Raw genomic sequence first — 22,853 nt, 5'->3', positions numbered from 1 at the left:
TCCTTCAGAGATTGAGTGGAGTATACAGTAGATGTGGAACTGCATGAAACTTCAAGTGGAAAATGGAAATGTTAATTATTCTTGTTATCCAGTGCAGCTTTTAGGAAACTATCACATGAACAGTATTGTAGTAATTAAAAAGGGGGGGGAGGCATAAGTAAATTGGCATTTCTAACTTGTAGTGAATAGAGGGTGTTATACTACTGATATTAATGGTTATTGGAGGATTTGAAATGTCATTGAAGTATGATAACATAAAAAAGTTGTTTAAAATTCTAATGGCAAGGAAAAGGAGAAAATCTGGCAGTAAAATAGGAAGAAGCATAATTATGTAAAGGGAATGATCCTAAAATTTAATATAGATGTGGTTGCAATTGCCATATAGTGTATAGTGCAATGACAATAGATTTGAGTTCCATTTTGATATTTGCTGTTACTTAATTAAGTAATCTAGTAACATAATATGAATAATGCACTTCAGGAAGATAAATTGCCATTTTGTTGGTGATCTTTCTCTCAGTGCTGTCCATTGTACTAATCTTCACTGAAGAGTAATGCACTCTAAGATGAATTCATTAAACATTTTCTAAACAGAAGTGATTGTGCTCTTCTGACTGAAAGCAGGAGAAAATATTGAAAGTTTTCTCAACTTCAAACATAGATGATTAACATAGAGAGAATCTAGCTCCAGAATAGCTCAGGACAAATCAGGAAAACTTTTTTTTTTTTCCTGTAAGAGATATGTCTGAGAAATGCCATGCATATTTTAACATTCACATATTTTTGCACTACTAGCAGATTCCCTAATTACTAAAAATTTGGGATTAAGATTTACATGTCATGATTTAATATCAGTACCAAAAAATATTGGAAAGTTACTTTTCAGTTCATCCTGTTTTTAATTTTAAAATCAGAACATGCTTAAGATTTAGCAACAGTACTAGTTAATTAAGTTGTGCAATCATTTTGAAAAACCAAAATTTTCTGAGGCAGCAGTAGGCAATCTACAATGCCAGGTTGAGTTCTCCTTTTACAACCTTTGGAACAACTTTTGTTACTGATGTCTAACAGCACAGTTTCCTGCCATTTTGAGGTGAGAAACAAATGCAAACATGTGGTATACACCCTAAAATAGATATATCACAGATGAAAAACAGTGAAGCCCTTAAAATTCATCCATATATGATCCCACCCATTTTGTTTCGTTTAACAACTCCATACTAAGTTTGTCCCTTTGCCATCCAAAGGTTGTCCACACAGTTCTTGATTGTATATGTTTCTTCCTGCCAAGCCACAAACTGGGCTGATGTCATCACCGGGATATGTGTGAAATGGTTAACTATTATAAAACATTAAGGCCTGTTCAGCAAAAGCATGAATAACAATCATTGTTGCCTCAGTTTTTGTATTTGTACATTATATGTTTTTGTCATGTCTGCTAGGATTTGAACTGGAAAAAGAAAAACAGTTCCTTATTTCTTCAGAATAATGTGAAGAAATTGTCATGAATAGGATGAAAAAAATTCACATTTTCATAGATTGATAAACCTCTTACAGTTAATAGTGTAAGGAAACACTATTTAATGTATATTTCCATTTTTATTCAAATATACTTGGCAAAAAATACTTTACATTAACTTTGTTTATATAGGTATCCAGCTCACATTGAAGAAATTGATTATGAAGAAGGAAAGGTGCTTATCCATTTTAAACGTTGGAATCACCGCTATGATGAATGGTTTTGCTGGGACAGTCCTTATTTACGTCCTTTAGAAAAAATACAGTTAAGGAAGGAAGGATTGCATGAGGAAGAAGGATCTTCTGTAAGTAAAAATATTGGTCTAGTAACAGAATTACAGGTCCAGACAAATTATTAAGTTAAAGTTAACACAATTGCCTGTTTTGCTTTTTTAATTGAACAAGCAATATAAAAACATAAAGGAAAATATTAAGAAAGAGTATTTAACTTAAGAAAAAAAATGAAAAGCTTTTGACCTTATAACAAATTTTATTGCTTAATTATAAATATAGATAGTATAATAAAGAATGATAATTTGCTTTCCATTAATAAGGCTAGTTTGTAATGAAAAGCTAATGAATAAAATGTATTGACTTTCGGTTAGGGCTTTCTTCATAGCAAAATATTTTGCTGCTGAAAGTCTTTTTTTTTTTATCTTAACAAAACTGTATAGATAGTTACTCTGATTAATTTCATTTAGGGTAACCTCTGGTTAACTGAATAGAGGGTAGCTATATTCAGTTCTCAAATATTTGTGCTATTTCATTGTAGTTAGTTTTGATCATTTTAATTATATTGAACACAATCTTTGTTATGAGATGCCACATGGTGATAATTTTCTGAATAGAATGTTTATACTGGAATAAAAGTAATTAATGATACATTTACTATTGAGAACATTAGTCTGTAATAATAGACTATTTTGTTAACATTACAGTGCAGTAGCATGTTTATTTTATACAACTTAGAATGATAAATGCTTTCTGTTTTTCTAGGAATTTCACATAAATGATCAGGTGTTGGCTTGCTGGTCTGATTGTCGTTTTTATCCAGCGAAAGTTACTTCTGTTAACAAGGATGGTAAGGCATAATATTTAACTTCATAGTATATGGAAGTATCCTCCATTGCAGTATTCAGGGGTCCCACAGAAAATGAATATCATTCTGTTCCATGCTGTTTCTTATTTTTATGAAGAATTGTATTTATATTAGTACTGCTTCTTTGAGATATATCTCAGTTATGATAATCTTTAGGAAGATTAACTTTTTATGTCAAGATTCTTTTCATTCCAATTAATGCTGTCGACATGAATATCATGTCTGCATACAGTAATATAGGGACCTTTCTACTTCCAATTGATGGGGCATAAAAGGAAGGATTATTAAGCTCTTCTACAATGTTGTTTATGTAAAAATTAAAGAGGAAGAGAGATTCCACAAATCCTGCTACCTTTCACCCCATAAGTCTCAATACTAAGATTGAAGATTATATACAAGGTACCTTTTAAACAGATTGGGCAGATTATAGCAGAAGAACAGGCAGGCTTTAGAAAGGGACATAGTATAGATCAGTGTTTCACTTTACAACATCTGATTCACAAATCAATGAATGGCCCTTCAAAATACCTGTATGCAGCATTTATTGAATTATCATCGCCTTTGATAAAATAAATAGAGGAAAATTATGGGAGAGGTTTTTAGCTATTGATATAGATAAAAGATTACCTAATATATAAATTATATGAAGATACTTACATGCAAGTACAGATAAATCAGAGCGGCTCCCTAACAAAGCAGATTAAAACCACAAAATGTGCCCACCAGGGCTGTATAGTGGGTCCCTATAAACAACATTGTAGGAGAGCTCAATAATCCTTCCTGTTATGCCCCATCAGTTGGAACTTCCTTAGTTACTGGCATAGGGTCTGAGAAAACTTCTGATCCAGATATGGGTCATTTTTAGAGATCAGCTCTTCAAAAGTTGTCTTTCCTGAATTCTGAGGTACTAGAGCAGAGAATCATAGGCATCAGTGGGGGTGGCAAAAAGAAGGGCAGATGGAGAGATGTGTGCAATTACATCATTATGCAAATGTTTACATGCTTGTGTCAGACATTTGGCACAAAGGTGTAATAATAATGACATTTCCATGATGGCATCATAGCATATGGCTTCATTGTTACCATTATGCTTTATTACAAGCATTACTTGAGAAAACTATAAGGTGCATGGGAGAAAGGATCCAAACCATAACAGGAAAGGATTTTAAAATATAGTAGACTGAGATTTTTCCTGCATTAGAACAATTGTACATTTGAAAGAAACTCAGTGCAAAACTCAAATTTTTCGTCTTTATTAAATTACCACAGCAAAGCAAGCATTTGTTTAGTATTTGCTTTCAATTTGCTAGCCACATTCCTTAGCAGAACTGGCATGACATTTACAGCTGGAGGTGCCAGGCTTTCCTCCTCCTCTCTGTTTCAAGGAGGCGCAGCCACTTAGGATTCTAAACTGCAGAATGACTGGACTTTTTTCTTCATATTCCTGAACATTACGTAACATGTATTTTCTTTTTTTCCTGATAAAACTATTGATTTTCCATTATCTTTGACACACACACCCCCATCAGAGACATCTGCATTTGGTAGGCAAGTCCTGAGGTGCTTCCTCCTCTTGGTCTTTGGCAGTCTTCCCCAGGGTTGCACTCCTCTTCTTTGTGGGCTTGAGGCCACACTTAACAGGCCTTCAGCCCAATCCAACTCGGGTTTGCCATCCCACCTTATTCTTTTTTAAAACCATAGATCTTCAACAGCCAGAGCTGCTTAGGCCAATCTTACTTCACAGCTAATCTCACAGTTCTTCCTAGAGTTCCTCTCATGTTTTTAAAGAGGCTACCTCTAATGTCAGCCCAGCATATACAGCCTCTTCCTCTCTCTCCTATGGAAAGATTTCCTAAGAGAAAGTAAAATATGTTCTACTCCCAGCTTCTCCTTAATATGCATACCAACTCAAATCATTTGTTTGGATTTCTGCATGTACATGTGAACAGCCAGCAGGAAGCCGTGGCTGAATGCAGGCTGTCACACTATTTTTTTTTTTCTTTTAAATTTCAGGCACTTACACTGTGAAATTTTATGATGGTGTGATTCAGACAGTCAAAAATATACATGTCAAAGCTTTTTCCAAAGACCAGGTAGGAAACATATTTTGAAATGTTATACATGTCAAATTGATCTTATGTGCAGAATATGCTACAAAGTTTACTTGCAGTTTAAGCTATAGACCACATTTGCATGTCACACAAAACCATTGTGAATATAATATGCATGTCTAGCAAGTGTAGGTTTACACATTAATTCTCTACTTGAATGGTAGGGAAGAGTTATTTTGCTTCTATTTAATCAGAGTTTAGCAAGTTGTCCATACATGGAAAAAAATGAAGAAATATCTTTAAATAAAAAAAAAATCACAGCTTGAAGTAAATCTGTCTTCAATAAGGTATGAAGCTGTGGTTGTTTGAATCATAGTTTGTTACACTGTACTAATCATACATCACTAACTATAAACTATTGTTTATAAGCTGCAGTGATTACATTTATTACTGTGCTAAGTTAGAACAATAAAGGCAAAACTGAAATACTTTGGCCACATAATGAGAAGACAGGACACCCTGGAGAAGATACTGATGCTAGGGAGAGTGGAGGGCAAAAGGAAGAGGGGCTGACCAAGAGCAAGGTGGATGGATGATATTCTAGAGGTGACGGAATCGTCCCTGAGGGAGCTGGGGGTGTTGACGACAGACAGGAAGCTCTGGCATGGGCTGGTCCATGAAGTCACAAAGAGTCGGAAGCGACTAAATGAATAAACAACAAAGTTAGAACAAATAAAACCATATGGTTGAGGACCATGTCTAAATCCACCCAGTTTGGTTAATATATTTTTTTGCTCTTGTCGACATGGTAAACCATTGATAAAGGGAAACAAAAGCTTCCAAAACTATAAGATTTGTAACTTTTTTTTAAAAGGGATTTGCTTTTTTTTTTTTTTTTTTAAACCTTGATTATCTTGTTTCTTCTGTCAGGTATACTTATTTTGTATTATTTAGTTTATCAATTTTCAGTATTGATCATTGATGCTCTACCATTAAATGATTTTGTTTTTCTAACATGTAGCTTGGTTTAATTCTATTCTGATCTCCCCCTCCCATCCTGTAAATAAATTAACAAATCAATTTGTAATAAAAATAAACCACCAACTCCTACCTTGTTTTTAGTCTGTTGTGAATAATTCAAGGCCTAAGGAGAGATGTAATGAAATTCCTTCATCTCCTGAAAGATGGGAAAAATTTAAAGAGCAAAGGAAAACAGCTGAAAATAATAAAAAAGACAAGGATGAAAAGCCATTAAAGATTGAACGAAGAACTAAATCTGATAAAGAAGGAAAACTAATTGGTCCCTCAGAGAAAAATAAAGTTTCTGAAAAAGCTCTATCTAAGGATGGGAAAGAAGACAAGGAGAATATATCTGAGAATGATAGAGAATTCTCAATAGATACCCAGATTGAAAAGAAACCTGAAAATGATAATGTGAAGGCCCCATCAGAAAACAACAAAGAAACTAAACGACGACGTGGTAGACCACCTGTGGTGCCTCCAGCAGGTCAGTTATTGGTCAAGACTAGGTGTGGGGACAAAGATACACAATGTAAGGTCCCAGGACCATATGCAGCCTCTCCAAATTGTTAGGTTTGGCTCCAGTGCCCTTTCAAAAACTGTCAAGGAACTATATTTTTTAATGTGGTAGAAAGAGAAAATTGTTAAATATATTGGAAATAATCATATTCCCTGTAAAATAACATACATGAATTAGCTTTTATTGCAATGAAGTAACATTCAGTTTTGGTTCTGGGGCTTCTAATTTTATTATCCTTGAACCTACCTACTTCTGGGAATGCAGCTCATAGTATACCAGTCAGCCTGAAAGTAATCTTGAGTGCTCCAGATTTGCACACAGTTGTTATAGAAACTGTCTGTCTTTCTGTGTTAGAAATCTATAAGGTGTTAACAGAATGGAGTTCTATCTATGATTATGCCATTTGTTTTAAACCAAACAATTTTAATGTATTTGTGTAGGACATGTTTGCTGGAATCAGCAACATAATAGTAACCGTGTTACAAAGCCTAGTGTGCATGTTTATTACATAGTTTTTAAGAAACCAATGACAGTCATGACATGGGGATTTTCTTTTGACTTATTATAATTATAGAATATAATGGATAGTTCAATCAAAACAAAGAAGATAAAACTACAGGATTCAAATCCTAATTCCTGTAAAAGCCTTATATAAAATTATGGTTTCTCCTCCAAGAATGAACTCTTTCATATGTATTGAAACATTTTTCCTCTATTTGTATATTTAGAACAAGGTTCTCAAACGTTGCAGCCAATAACTCTAGAACTGAGAAGGCGAAAAATTCCTAAGGGAGGAGAGGTGCCTTCAAAACGTCCCCGGCTCCAGAAGAATATGTGTGAGTCAAGCTCTGTTTATTTAACTAGAATAGAAAATAAGTTAGAGGAAAAACAAGTGTAGTATAACTAGATTTCAAATTTAGGAATATAAAGTGATAGTATTTTTAAATAAGTGTGTATACCTAAATGTCACAGTAGGTGTCAGTACTATCTGACCTTGACTGATCTTGAAAGAGCTAAACAGGGTAGATGGGAGACTGCCATGAAATACTAAGGTTGAAGATTAGTTTGGCCGATCACATACACACAAAAAACCCTACCGCAGAACAGTGGGAAATCACTTCCTTGTTGTTATGAGAAACTTGTAGAGAGATGTCTATGCAGACACCAGACATCAAGCTTCACTCAAGGGAGATCATACCTTTTTTATAACTAAATAGGTATTATATACTTAAATGTGGTGAAGAATATCTCTTTTTTCTGGTTTTATGATCAAAAGGTAAAATGATACTTGGAGATTTCTTTACAACACAGACTTGTGTTTCCTGCTTTAGATGAACACCAGTCTTCAGCTTTAAAACTGCTCCTAAAACTGACTCGTTAAGAAGATTGAAATGTAGATCATGATTCTTGGAGACAGACTGAATTTGCCTTGGTTATTGGTTCCAAGCAGCCTCACTCCCCAAAAGTGAATTGAAGGTTGCAATAATAAGCTGGCAAGAGTTTTCATATGGAGATAATTTCCTTCATAATTCTTTTACTTTTTTTCTTGATTGTGAATACCTGCAGATACTTAGTAAGAATAAAGAAAGGGGGAAATGCTGTTAAAATATATCATGGAAATAACTTTGTATCAAACTATTTATTTATTTATTCAATTTATATGGTCGTTCACCTCAGGTTAATGACTCTTCTAACAATGTTAAAAAATATTAAAAAAAGAAAGACAAAAAACCCCAAAACAACATACATAAAACAGCAGCTGGGGTAAAAACAGATCCATCCATAATTAACATAGCCAATGCACAACCTCAACCCTACCTCCTAAATTCCAGGCCAGGTGACAGAACCAGTTCTTTAAGGCCTTATGGAAGGCTGATAGGGTTGGGGCCAATCTGATCTCCAAAGGTATGATGTTCTAAAGGGTAGGTCCACAACAGAAAAGGCTCTCCTCCTGTGACCCGCCAGATGGCACTCCTTAATAGACAAAACCCAGAGCACTCTTCTTCTGCCGCATCTAATGGGATAGGTAGACCTGATCGGGGAGAGTTAATGCTTCAAGTAACCCAGCCCCATGCCATGAAGGTCTTTATAGGTTACAACCAGTACCTTGAATTGCACCCAAAAGCAGACTAGCAACCAATGCAGCTCATGGGGGGCTGATGTGCGCTGATCGGGGGGCACACATAGCTACCTGTGCCGCCTCATTCTATAAATGCTGAAGCTTCCAAATCCTCTTCAGGGGCACCCCCATATAGAGCACATTGCAGTAGTCCATTCGGGTGGTGACTTGAACGTGAGTGACTGTGAGCAGGGCCTCACAGTCCAGGAAAGGGTGCAGCTGGCACACAGCATGAAGCTATTTGAAGGCCCTCCTGGCCATGACTGCCACCTGTTCCTCAAACAGGAGTCATGAGTCCAGGAGGACTCCCAGATTGCGCACCTGTTCTATTTGGGAAAGTAAGACCTCCAAAACTAAAGATGGAAAATCCCTAGAACCAGGGGCCATAATACCCAAGCCACTCAGTCTTGTTCTCCATCCAAACTCCCACACCTTGACACCAAGACAGAACCTCCACGGCATCACTTGGGCAACCAGGGGTAGAGATGTAAAGCTGGGTATCATCAGCATACTGATGATACCTCACCCCATGCTGTTAGGTAACCTCATCCAGTAGCTTCATGTAGATGTTAAACAGGAAAGAAGAGAGAGCTGAGCTCTGTGGGACCCTGCACAGCAGGGGTCATGGGCTAGACCTCTCCTCCCCTATCAACGCTGACTGGACCCAGCCCTGGAGAAAGGAAGAAAACAGCCACAATTCAGTGCCACCCAGTTCTGGAGCTGATCCAGAAGGACACCATGATCAATGGTATCAAAAGCCACCAAGATAGAGGAGCAAGAATGGATATACTAGACCCATCCCACTCCCTCCAGAGGTCATGCACAAGTGTGATAAATGTATTGAATGGCAAATTAAATTATGGGAATATGTCAAAAATAATGTCTTTGAAAAACAAATCTAATACAGAATTCAATTAAGCATGGAAATTTCTTCTTCAATTATAATTGCAGATATGGGTTTATACCACATCCATAATTTGTGCTTCTATCATAAAGTTGTCACATTTAAGTCTTTGTTAACTAAGGGTAGATTTTTTTAGACTAGAAAGAAGTTTTTATAATCATCTTGATTTACAATTTATACTGTACTGCTTATTGTCATTAATTGTTGCATATTATCTTGATTTTAAAAATGATCTAGTTTTTAATTAACATTCAATTAACTTTGTAGAGCCAAACTAATATTTTAAAATTTTTATTCAATTTTATAATGCTTGTAAATCTCCTCCATATTTACTTTTTGCTTTTCCTGCTTTCTGTTTTTTCCTTGATTATATCTTAAAATAATTTAATAAAATTTAAAATTGGAAAATCTATTAGATTATGAAATAAAAGACATAGTGGCTAAACCAAGGAAGATCATGATATCAATAGAGTCTTCAAAATGCCTTTTTTAAATAATGAATCCTGATTTCTTTTTTTAAAAAAGTTTTCTGATGCTGTTAGAATTTAGTATTAAATCAAAGAAAAACAAAAAATATTTCCATATACAGTGTGTGTACACACACACACACACAGATGCTGCATTTAAAGATAAGGTACTTTATGTTAATATGTATTGCATGGAAACTCAGATATTTTTAGTAGAAAAACCTCAAATGTCTGTTGAGGGGGGATTAACCCCAACTTTGGCAGATATCCACCAAATTTGGAATTACTCTCCCTCTACAGAATTTTTGGGACAATTAGGGAAGCTCTGCAAACTTCATTAAACTACGTTATCCTGGGATTCAAGGATTATTATAATGAACTGTAGAAAAAAGCCAAACAGAATAAGAGAAAGCAAATGCATTATATATAAAAGGTATAAAGATTGGTCATAACAATAAGCAGTAATCCTTTGAAATATTATTTCAAAGGATCCATGTACCCCCCTTTTTTTTAACTAACACTTGCATTTTTCTCAAGCACAAATTTATTTTTACCATTTCTGCATGAATTTGAAATCTTCTGCCGTAACATTCATATGAATTTGAGTATAGAAATATATTTTGCAAGTCCTACTTTCTAATGTAAGAATTTTTGTATATCATCTCAAGTGTACTTTTTTATTATTAAAAAAGTTATGATTGAGAAATTACTTAGGGTAAATTAGAAGGGGTTTTTTATATTAAAGTTCAAACAGGCAATGTACAGTAAAAAAAAAACTGTAACCATGTTAGGTGATTGTACATTGTTTGGGACTTTAGCCAGATAATCACAGGAAAGTTAACTGATTTTTATTTATTTTATATATGTATACCGGTATATGTAATAATTAAGATACTAGTGTGCCAGTTTTCCTTTTCTTAAATAGAGTAGTATTTAGGTAGCACAGTGTATCAAATGTGAATAAGAATGTGATATATTTAAACCTGCTTGTTAAATGTTTAACAAAACTATTTTTAGCACAAGAGAAGTTGAAAAGTGCTCCAGACAGTGAAAAAGATTCCATAAAGAGACAATCAAGGCATTCTACCAGCAGTAGCCATGACCCTTTAGATAACAGCGTTACCACACCACTTCTGGGTGAAATTGGGCCTTTTGAAGAAACAGATTCTACTCCAAAAGAAATTAGTGAAGGTAAAAAGCTCATTTTATATGTGTTGTCAGTAGGTTTTGGGATCAAGGCCTAGTTCTAGAGTTGATGGACCACATGGTAGTTTGCCCAAAACCAGCTTTTATCTTTTTAATGCAAAGATCTTAAGAGATGTTTTGCCCCTTCTCATAGGTCCCAGCTAGGATTTGTGTCCAGTAACATAACACTAATTCTACATTATTTTTCAGGGAACAGGAGTGGGAGGAAAGGATCCAAAATGGTTGCCAAAAGCACTTAGTGTCAAGAAGAATAGTTTTAAAAAATGAAGCTTAGGAAACATCAGTCTTCCAAGGAGCTTTTTCACTTGCAGCTGCTAAGTAGAAGAGTGGTTAAGGTATTGGGTCTGGGTGGGGAGACACAGATTCAAATAACCTCTTGACCATGTAGCTTTCTAAATTTACTTACTTATCTCACCAAGGAGACTGGGTGGCAAACACAATTAAAAACATCAGTGCAATAACAAAAAATATAAACATAACATAAACATGAAGGCAAAAAAGAATCACAGTCAAGGAAAACCCATCCATAATAAATTAATAATACCTTGCAAGCTCCATCTCCTGACCCCTATGCCTGGAAACAGCCTGGTCTTTAGGACTTTCTGAAAGAACAGCAGGATCATGGCCAGCCTAATCTTTCATGGGATGGTATTCCAAAGGAGAGGAGCAGTAACAGAAAAGGTACCCTTCCTGGGTCCTGCTAGATAACATTGTTTAATAGGTGGGATCTGGAGCATGCTTCTTCTCCTGCTGGATCTAATGGGGCAGGTAGGGACAGTTGGAGAGAGACAGTCCCTCAGATACCCTTGCCCCATGTATAAAGGGCTTTGTAGGAGACAATCAGCACCTTGAATTGCATCTAGCAGCCTGTTGGGAATGAAATGTAACATTCTGGACCAACTCCAGTTTCCAGATATTTTTCAAGGAAGGCACATTGGAGTAATATAAATGTCAGGCAAATGAGATAGACCAAACTAAGATACCAATACCATATAGGTCTGAAAACTACTTTTATTGGAACAGCTTTAGTAACAATCTTTTTAAGTCAGAATGTGCTTACCCCCTCCCTCACTTTGTCTTCATGTGAACTTGGAAAGGGCCTGCCTGAGATGTTTCCTCAAATTAGTTTCTTGTAATAGGGTCAAGCCACACTTGTCAGATCATTGCCTTGATTATTATTCACTCTATTATATTTCGCAAATGATTGTTTAGTAAGAATAATTTATATTACTGATAGAATTACTTAATTTTATTTCATTTGTAAAGCTGTTTAAACATTTAAAATTTAAAGTGTTTTTAACAGCTTTTACAAGTGAAATAAACTGGACTACCTCAAAATTGTACTGTGCAAGGTAAGCAGAAGCTCAGAGACAAAATACATGTGATCTTAAATGTATCTGCATTTAAAATAGTTCTTTTAATGCAGATTGTAGCACTGAAAAGGGTTGATACCTGATAGAATTAGGGCAACAGGGAGGGAGAATTTAACTTTCCCCTGCTGTGGTTTTGAGGAAAACTTTTTGAAACTAGAGTTCTTGGAGGAGAGAAATTCTCTTCATGCTTGCTTGGATTTTATTGTTTCTTAGTTTGAAACAGTTCTAATTCTGAAATTCTGATTTTAAAGGTCTGCACATTCAGTGCAAAAATACAATTAAGGTATTTATTTTATAGTTGCTCAGATATTCCTTCTATAACACAGTGTGGAATCCACTGTAGTTTAAGCTTATTCTCCTGTTTTTATCTTTTAGATCTGTTAGAGACTTGTGCTAAATCTGACCAAAAGATTACTGAAGAGTCTTCTCCATCTTCAGAAGTATCTCAGGCTTCAATAAATGATAGCAGACCAAAGGAAGAGAATATAGTAGTGTCTTCCTCTTCACCTAATTTGCATGAGATTTCAGAGACACCTGTTACAGGTTCTTCCTTATTTATTTATTTATGTATGTATGTATGTATGTCTTTGACAGATGTTAGGAAGGAAGCACATCCTGAATTTTGATGGGGATAGGTGGTGTAATGCCATTCTCTTACCCTGCATGCTTTTAATGTCTGTTGCATCTTATAATTAAATGCAGGATTTTAAAATCATTAATACATGTTGTGTTTTTGTAGTAAGCAGTGCTTCTAAGAGAATTGATGATATTACTGCTTCAAAAGCTTCAATTGAACATGAACCTAAGTTTAGATGCAAGTTCTTAGACTGTTCCAAATCCTTTCGAAAAGCCAAACTGCTGCATTATCATATGAAGTATTTCCATGGGATTGAGAAATCACCAGAACTGCAACAAAATCCTGCAACGAGAAATATTCAAACAAGAGGTTCCTTGGCTTCTGAAAAGGCTAGTCAGGAAGGTTGTAACAGAAGGCGGACCACATCTGGTTGCTTATGTAAGTGGGGTTTTTTTTCCTTAAAAAAAAATCATTTAATTACTTTGAATCAGATCACTTGGGTTACTTGAAAGGTCAGTGTTTTTAAAGTTCTCCCTGCTTTTCTTCAATTCAGTACTTAAGCAACACAAAACTGTAATTTTCAAATGATTAACATATTATTATGTTACGCCAAAATACTAACACTTCATATATGAAATGAGGAAGATCACTCTTTATTTTTGAAATTATTTGATGTTTATTGGTTTTATATAGATGCAGTTGCAAATTATGTAATGAACATAAATTTAGAGAGCTGAATATAGGAGGTCAGTTTAGGAGAAACAGGGAGAGACAGAGAAATGGGAAATAGAGCTGGAATAGTGAATAAATTAAATATGAACAGCCTACTGATCTGAGTTCACTGTCATATCTAAAGCACACCTGAGTAAAAACTTAATGCTTCAAATCTGTAACTGATAAGAAATGATAATGTATCTATTTTTTCTAAAGCTGCTAAAGAAAAAGAAAAGAACAAAGAAAAGAAACCCAGAGACATTGGAAGATCAAAATCAAAGAAAAAGAAAAAGAAAAAAAAGAAAATAAAGTCAGGTAATATTTTAATGTGGGAAACTGCTGCTTGGGGGCTCTCTTAATTTTCTCAAGCAATTTGTATAATTTGAGAGAGAATAAATCTTAAAATATGTTGAAGTCAGTAAAATAGACATCTGTACATGAAGTTGTCTTTCCATCAAAAAACTTTCTGTGACACTCAGAGGTGTGAGACAATTAATTATAGAAAAGAATCTGAAGATGTTTTCTGTTTTACCTGGTGGTCAAATTTTTTTTCTACGAGAGGAGCTTGCGTCTTAATTCTGGGGTGGGCAATTCACAGCCTCTGTATTGGCTCCAGCTCGTTAAACAAAATGGCCAGATTTTGAAAACATAATTCCCACTCTGCCTCCCAGACACGTTGGAGTGGGAGGCCTCTGGGAAATCAGGAGGCATAGTTATGATCCATGTCCATGCCTATGCTAACTGAAGGAGATTATTATTATAGATGGGTATAATAATATTGAGTGTTGTACAAAAATGTGGACAGATATAAAGCTTTTAACACAGTTATTTGCAGTAATTGTCACCAACTGCTCATTAGAAATACAAACATGAACAATTAGGATAGTCTGCCTACTTCGGAATTGTTTCTGACAGCGTGTGGGTTATGTTTTATTTAGATAGAGTGAGTGAGTGAGTGTATTCATTTTCTGTAATACTAAGTTCTGGATAATAACCCTTAACTAAACTTTCCAGAACATTCAGGGAGTGAAGAAAATGTTGACTTTTCCCAAGATCTTTCTCCTCCAAGGTCTGCCATTACAACAAGATACAATTCATCAAATCGATCTTGTATGCATTTGAATACTCAAGTACATAGCTCTGATTCTGGGCATCGTAAACAGAAATTAAAGATAACTGGTAAGATTGTTTTTGGATTTTCATTGGATGGTTTTAACTAAAAAAATTAAAAATAATGGTGAATATTAAGGATAATTATGAATTATTTTCACAGGCTTGCTGTTTACGATTGAGTGTTGATAGCTCTTACCATCATAAATCATGACATTTAAATTGCAGATTAGTATATCATCTCCGATATCTAAGACAGATATACTTTTGTAGTTATTTCTATTCTTTTGCATAATTTTGAATTATTTACATCAGGGATATGCGAATTTCTTATGCTTGAAGGCTGAACTTAAGGAAAAAAGTATCTAAAAAGTATGGCCAGTGGCATGGCATTGCCAGGACCAAATTTTGGGGTTGGTATTTTAAGGATTTGGAAGTGAATTTGAGTAGTGCAGTATTGGTCCTTAAGCTTCACAGAGTTTACATTTCTTGGCCCTCCACCAAAACAAGAAAAAAAATCACTTAATTTCAGAAAGAATTTTCAGAAAGAATTTTAAATCTTTCTGACAAAACTCCTCTGCAAATCTAGACTGAAAATATAGATCCTATCTTTTCAACAAGAGGCACTGCTTGCAGAACTTAAGAACATAAGGATAGCCCTACTGCCTCTGGCCAAGGCCCTTTTTAGCCCAGCAATTTGTTTCTCATAATGGTTAACTGGTGCTTTTCGGTGTTCACAAACACCAAAGAGTGGAGACATGTTCTTCCCAGTTCATGTTCGAAGGTATGCTACCTTCAACCCAAAATAAACAGTGGGTTTTCATGACATAGACATGGGCACTTGTTCTCCATGAATTTACCCAGTCCCCTTTTAAAGCTACCCAAGTTAATGGCCATCACCACATCTTTTGTTAATTAATTTCACATTTTACCTTTTTAGCTTATTCCAGAAAAGTTCCCTGGTGCCTAACAATTCTAATAATTCCTCCCGCCACCACCATTTCATCTATTGCACAGGGAACATTTTAAGAACATTTTCTTGACAGTCCTGGACTTCAGTTTGCTACCTAGCAGCTTTAAATTTAGCTCCCAGGACTAGCTAGCTATATTTCTCAACATCACTGGAGCCAATGTGGATCATGACTGTTGCTTTTTCCTGAGCAATTTAACTAGATGGTCCATGGCATCTGCAGCCTTCACACTTGGCAGGCATATCACAAATCTGTACACCTGTCACAAACTCACATCTTATAATTCTAATGATTTAATAGCCCACAATCAAAAGCCCTGCACCTTCCCTAAGAGAGATATCAGTACAAGAGAATGGGAATTCATCATCTGAATATTGAGTTCTCCTACAACAATACCTTCATCATTTGCACTGAGAGCAAGGTTGCTATCATCATTGGAGTGGGATGAAACTGTCACATCCTGGAAGCTGTCTCCTATACACTTCAGTTGTTTTAAGCATCTTGACTGAGATACCTTGTTTTCAAAGGAACTGATATTCCTTGAGAGCTAGATCATTGCACTGAGAACAAACCGATATTATACCCCAAAAGGCAGGTACTGTTGTTTTAGCCAAACTCATGTTATACTCCAAAAGCACTGTGGAATAAGTTGAAAATCATTCTTTCCCATGCTGTCTTTGTATTCCAGACTAGTTATGAATTCTCATTTCTGTTCATGAAGTAAAAGAGCTAGGCTCTGCATATAATCTACTGCAGTACATGGTGATTAATGGGATTCTAGTTAAAATGTGCCATGATAATGTCAGCAGATAACTGTTCAGATATTACCTAAGTAAAAAACGACATTGTGAAGTAGTTTACACTCTTGTGCAAGACTACTCAGGAGAAAGTAGGACTCTTTCTCCTGCTTCGTACTATTACTATTATTCCTCTCTTCCAGACAGGACAGTAAGCATGTGGGTATGCCCTAGTGACCTCTAAATTGGACTACTGCAATGTGCTGTACATGGGGCTGCCCTTGAAGATTATTTGGAAGCTGCATCTCGTGCAGAATGCAGCAATGAGGGCAGTTAGCAGTGCCTATTTTTTGGGACATGTGACACCCATGCACTGCAAGCTACACTGGCTGGCAGTGTGCTTCTGGGTGCAATTCAGGGTGCTGGTAGTCATCTTTAAAGCCCTTTATGGCTTGGGGTTGGGTTACTTAAGGGACTTCCCTCCCCAGTTGTTTTTACCTGTCAGATCTGGTCCGGCATGAGGGGTACACTCCAGGTCCATTGGCTAAGGAGTATCGGCCGGCAGGCCCAGGAGAGCCTGAGGATGTTGCCTAGTCTGGCAATGAAATGTCTGCAAGAAAACAGCAAGGCTCAGAGAGCACCAAGGACTCCAGAGCCTTTTCTGTTATGGCACCTGCCCTCTGGAATATCATCCCTCCTGCAATTAGATTGGCTGTATCCCTGTTGGCCTCCCATAGGGCCCCAAAGATATGGTTCTGTGCTCGAGCTTGGGGCCTTGGGTGTGGACCAGAGCCCTTTTCTCGGCCTTTTGACTAAGATCAAGTGTATCTGTGCTGTGGGTTTGACGTCTTTTTGTATATGTTTTTATCATTTTTAATACTGTTAGCCATTCAGAGTCAAGTATGTGAGATGGGTGACCATATCAATCCACTAAATAAATAAATACATTTTTATGTTGGATTCCTTTGCTGAAATGGAATGGTTCTTTATGTGATTGTGTTGCACCCCGGTGTCTTGCAGTTGTTAATTATCAATTCATCAGCATTGCACATATATGCAAATCAAAATACATAAAAATATTGCTAATACCTATTGAGTGGCAAGCAATAATTTATAAACCATTCACAATCTGCGGATTCATTCAAATTCAAATGTTTACAGAAGATGATACCTTGAGTGAATCATCTGCAGAAAGTTTGTTTTGGAGTGATGATGACTGCAGTAGAGATATTGATGTAACAACCAATCCTGATGAGGATCTTGAAGATGATGATAATGACTTTGAAATCGTTCGCTGCATTTGTGAAGTAGAGGAAGAAAATGACTTTATGATTCAGGTACATTGTGGAAGATCGGAGTGTAATAAATTTTGCCAGTCCCCAAAGTAATGCAAATGGGAATCATCATAAGGTTATTACAACTCTGTCCTGGATAACTAATTGGGAAGACATTGATGAGTAGAGTTCTGTAATGGGTAGAAGGAATGACCTTGAGGGACAAGAGGAAGAGCAACGGTAAGGCAATGGTTGGATAAAAGAAACCTGAGTCGGAACTGTAACCTGAGAAAATGTCCCAGGCAAGGCTCTCCCTAGTTCTCAGGAAGATAAAGGGAGGGAAGGGGAAGTGCATTTAGACTTGCAAGATTTTGTTATAGTAACCTATAATAAAAGTATTGGCCTGCATGACTTTTGGATTCCTAGTGTGGTCTATGAAGGGCTGACAGTTCTTTTCTCAACTTTTTGTTCTTTTTGTTCTGACTTGTTCTGGATAGTTACTGTAGTAGTTCGTGGGCAAATGCTAAAAAGTTCGGATCAACTTATTTGTATTATTTCCCTCCCCCTCCACTTCTTACATTTCTGTTTATGAACAGTGATTGTACTACTTTTGTACAAAAAGAAGGGAACTTGTCACCCAGCAAGCTGAAGAAATAATCAGTTACCACAATTTTAAAATAGTAATCATTTACAGACCTGAGATTTGTTTTCCAATTCAGACTTTCCCCTGAGCCAGAGAAGCAGTCAAGCCCTTCACTGCCTACAGTCTGTTTGTTGTTACTTCAGAGGTGGTAACAATAGGATGGAGCGTGGTCTAGATGCACCCAGAGCAGAAGTCTGGGTGGAAGGGACACAGATAAGTGAAGGCTAGGAATTTGTAGGATTATAGAGGAAACGACCATACCTTGACCTATATTATGGAGAGTACAACAGAGTCAGAAATCGTCTTAGAATATAGCTTATGAAACAGGAAATAAATTTTCTAGGTTCAGAAATAATGAGCAGTTTGCTGTATCAGATGATCTGGTACAGAAATTATGTATTTTTTTTTTTTACTTCAAAGAGGTGTTGAGTCACATTGACATGACACAAATTTATACTTCAGATTTCAATTTTTACAAGGATAAAACAAAGATTTTTGTGCCCGTTTTTCTGATTAACAATATTTAAATATGAATTTATATTTTTATTTTTTAAAACGTAATAGACTTACTCTATTAACAGTTGTGATATTTTCATTTATTCAGTTTACATTTGAAAACAGGCACCAATAAATCAACTTGTAAATTTTAAAGACTTGAACATATTTAAAAGATTGTTTTGTGTAAGTTGTGCTTATCTATTTACATAATTCTGTCTAATACTTAACAGTGTGAAGAATGTCTCTGTTGGCAGCATGGAGTTTGTATGGGTTTATTAGAAGAAAATGTACCTGAGAAATACACATGTTATATTTGTCAAGATCCTCCAGGTACAAAGATTTCTAAGGTTGCAGAGTCTTCTAATAGTATGTAATAATTATATTATTTTATGCATTTTGAAGTACTGTTTTGTTATTATTCTGCTTTTTGCTAATTTGTCAGCGTACCTTAATTTACAACTTAGTGATTACTTGAATTCATATTCACTGAATTCATATTTTTCAAGTATTTGATAGCAAATTATTTAACTTACTGTAACAGCCAGTATAGTTTATATGCTATATTGATAATATATTTAATGAATTGTGAAATTTACTGATTTTGAATCTACATAGCATTAAATTTTTTCTTCTCCCTAATTTGAAAGGATGAATATGTCTTGTTTCCTTTGTAAAAATTGAATGTAGGCAGCTGGAGTGTCTAGGTCTCCCACTATAGTCCTGGCGAGGAGGAAGCTGCTGCTACCAGCATAGTCTCATCCTTTGGTAGCACCTGGCCTTTGCTGCTTTGGTTGTGGCAAGAAGGAAAGAGCTAGGAGTGCTTGGAGGCTATGTGCACATTGGTGGGAGTGGCTCTCTGTTCTTGTTTGCATGCTGGATCCTGCCCAGTGAAGGAGCTTAGTTTCAGATTGAAAAATGAAGAACTTACTTTTGTATGTATTAGTTCAGAAGGAAGTTCTCTTATTTTCAGTATCATTTTCTCACAAGTAAATGTATAAATGAGGCTCCAAGCCTTTCAGAGATACAGTGGTGCTTAAAAGTTTGTGAACCTGTTTGAATTTTCAATATTTCTGAATAAATGTGACTTAAAACATGATCTGTTCTCCACACATTTTCCTCAATAAATAAATAAACAAGTATAATGCTTTTTACTCATTTGTGTAATTGTGTTCTCTTTAACTAGTTTTTAGACTTGTGTGGAGAACAGATCCCATTTTAGGTCATATTTAGGCAGAAATATTGAAAATTCAGAAGGGTTCACAAACATTTAAGCACCACTATACAGTGGTATAGAAAGGAACTATTTTTAAAGATTTGTATATTATTCCTAATGCTTTCCTGTTTGTGCCTGAAACTTGATTAAAAGCATCTTCAATTCTCTAAGTTAGGGGTGAAGAGAATTAGGAATCATGTTTCTTGGTGTGGGGGATGAAATAATATCACACTATATCAGCCTTTCTCAACCTCTTGAAGTTGCCCAAATTTGAAATAATGTTTTAATTAAATCGCAATCTCCCAGGGAACCCCTAGTGACCTCTTGTGAAACCCTGGGGTTCCATGGAACTCTGGTTGAGAAGCCCTGCTTAATTAATTAAAGTAGTTTTGAACTCACAATTTTACTAATTTTTAAGCCTTGAGAGGTTATTATTGAAATGCAGTATTGTGCGGTATTTATTATTATTATTATTATTATTATTGAAGGTTTTTCAGATTTGGAGATTAAATTTCTTTCCCAAATCAATATACCACATTTTTGCTGTTTATTTTAAAAGTGAAAATAGTGGCAGACAGTGACTGTCTCTCAAAAATTTTATTTTTAATTTATTTCCCTGTTGTTGCTTTAGGTAAGCGATCCAGTTTGAAGTACTGGTATGAGAAGGAATGGTTATGCAACGGTCACATGCATGGTTTAGCATTTCTAGGAGAAAACTATTCCCATCAGAATGCTAAGAAAATAGTAGCTACACACCAGCTTCTTGGCGATGTGCAAAAAGTAATAGAAGTGCTACATGGACTTCAGTTGAAGATGAGCATTTTGCAGTAAGCTACATTTTGAATGCATTTACTTAAATTATAGTGATACCTTTTGAAGAATTAAATACAATTGAATTTCATAAAGCTATCATATATCCTGTTATTCAGATACACTAGTAGTATGTTTAACAGGCTGGTTCAAGATAATACTAACCCATTTTTTTACTACACTTCCCTTCTTATGGTGCAGCTTGACTTTGGAAGCCTTTTGTTTACATTAGCATATCAGTAGAATAGTGTACCATCTGTACTCAAACTCTTAACTACATTTAGCTGGAACAAGCTACCTCCAAGCCATAGGTGGAATCATAATTACAGTTATGATTAACCATACTTTAGGATGGTTACTGTTTTGCTTTTGTAAGATAACAGGTAACAGTGATAAGAAATAGAAAGCTAGTGAGGTTACCTGCACTTTAATATGTCTACTTCCCCCTGCCTGCCCCCCCCCCACCACTGCCAAATAAAACTTAATCTGTGACATTTCTGCATGCTATATTTATGTGAAATAACTGTAGGAGTCACCAATCATTGAAGGGGTGTTAATGTGTTCCATGGATGCATGCTTAAAGCAGTGACTGTCTCTCAGAAATTCATGGAACAGCTTCCTTTGTGGGTGCATAACTACCATTTATAGGAGCCTTTGAGGAGTGTTACATGGCACATAGTTTGGAAATAATTGGAACCCCTGCTTGAACTTGTACACGACATGGTCTTTGAAGCCATCATGAAGACTTGTCTTCCATTTTACAGCGTTCTAAATACTTACTGTATGATTTTTAGGGATCTCCTTTTAATGAACATATCAGCTGAGTCGCTGAAGAACTAATAGTAATAACATTTAGAAGTGTTATTCCTATACCTAAATGTTTCTAAGAGTTAACATTAAATTCAGATAGGTTCATTTATGTCAAGTGATGTTTTTACTTGTTTTACTTATTCTATTTAACTTAATGGTGCTGATAAATAGTAAGATATCATTTCAAATATGCACATAGTAAGCACTAACACTATCCAGACTTCTCTGAAATCTGACTTGGAAAACATAATAGAAGGTTCCTGTTGGCTACTTTCCAGGTATTTCAGATAAAACTAGTTTAGAGAATAAAAGCTATAAACTAAACTCTAATAAAAGTTTTCAGTGTAATTTCCATTTATTTATCTCTTCAACAGAAGCAAGGAACATCCTGATTTGAAACTTTGGTGTCAGCCTTGGAAGCATCTCAAAATAGAAGAAAAATCTCATACCACTAGACTCATTCACATTGAAGAAAACAGTTGCAAAGAGGAGACCACAAGTTATAGAACTTTTAATGGAACAGTTGAGAAACCTCCAACCATTCCTTCTGTAGAGGAATCTTACATCACTAGTGAGCACTGTTACCAAAAACCTCGAGCTTACTATCCTGCTATAGAACAGAGACTTGTTGTAGAAACCAGAAATTCGGACATAGATGATGGTGTTAATAGGATAAGAGAAAATGGAGATGATACTGTAGTGGAGAGATTAGGATGGGAACTGGATAGAGAAATATGCAAGTTGGAAAATGAGTCAAAACATAACTACTCAAAGGTATGTTGTGCTGGACTTTCTAGTTTTTAACACTGCAAATGGAGAGTTGGAATCGCTATGCTGTGAAAATTCAGTTTTAGTTTGTGATGATGAGTATGTTGGTTTCATGCAGCAAGGGAATATTGAGTGGGTGGATGGGTGGATGGATGATAGGTAATGGAAGTGAAAATAAAAAATATATTGCTAGTCAGCTCTAGCAAATCAAATAGAATGATGCAAGTAAAATTCTCTTGCATCAGTTTTACAGGAACGGAAGTTCATAAATTCATTATTTGGGAAGCTAAAGAATCAGTATAATACACATGTGTAATGTTTGTTTGTTTGTTCATTCATTCAATTTGTATGGCCACCCATCTCAACAAGTGACCTTAGGCAGCAAATGATCTTAAAATAAATTAAAAATAATTCCAATCACAAATACAAAAAATAAAATACACAGTTGGTA

The 22,853-nt window shown here is 35.6% G+C and overlaps 1 protein-coding gene across 6 annotated transcripts in view; it reads left to right on the top strand.

The window, feature by feature from the left end:
* PHF20 (PHD finger protein 20) overlaps nucleotides 1-22,853 on the top strand; it is a 42,703-nt gene that overhangs the window by 14,447 nt on the left and 5,403 nt on the right. For 4 of the 6 annotated variants that reach the window (XM_063297270.1, XM_063297265.1, XM_063297266.1 and 1 more), the window contains 14 exons: nucleotides 1,652-1,823; nucleotides 2,515-2,599; nucleotides 4,631-4,710; nucleotides 5,791-6,175; nucleotides 6,937-7,044; nucleotides 10,716-10,889; nucleotides 12,653-12,820; nucleotides 13,017-13,292; nucleotides 13,785-13,883; nucleotides 14,583-14,747; nucleotides 17,548-17,723; nucleotides 19,032-19,167; nucleotides 20,646-20,841; nucleotides 22,009-22,408. In XM_063297270.1, coding sequence (XP_063153340.1) covers nucleotides 1,652-1,823; nucleotides 2,515-2,599; nucleotides 4,631-4,710; nucleotides 5,791-6,175; nucleotides 6,937-7,044; nucleotides 10,716-10,889; nucleotides 12,653-12,820; nucleotides 13,017-13,292; nucleotides 13,785-13,883; nucleotides 14,583-14,747; nucleotides 17,548-17,723; nucleotides 19,032-19,167; nucleotides 20,646-20,841; nucleotides 22,009-22,408 — 2,620 coding nt within the window. The remainder of the gene's footprint in view (nucleotides 1-1,651; nucleotides 1,824-2,514; nucleotides 2,600-4,630; nucleotides 4,711-5,790; nucleotides 6,176-6,936; nucleotides 7,045-10,715; nucleotides 10,890-12,652; nucleotides 12,821-13,016; nucleotides 13,293-13,784; nucleotides 13,884-14,582; nucleotides 14,748-17,547; nucleotides 17,724-19,031; nucleotides 19,168-20,645; nucleotides 20,842-22,008; nucleotides 22,409-22,853) is intronic. The other 2 variants (XM_063297268.1, XM_063297269.1) reach the window with 2 other exon arrangements.

This window comes from Candoia aspera, chromosome 3 (genome assembly GCF_035149785.1).
Source record: "Candoia aspera isolate rCanAsp1 chromosome 3, rCanAsp1.hap2, whole genome shotgun sequence".
In the NCBI taxonomy this organism is placed as follows: Eukaryota; Metazoa; Chordata; class Lepidosauria; order Squamata; family Boidae; genus Candoia; species Candoia aspera.
The sequence above is the reverse complement of the archived record's forward strand: the minus strand, read 5'-3'. Positions and strand labels throughout refer to the sequence as shown.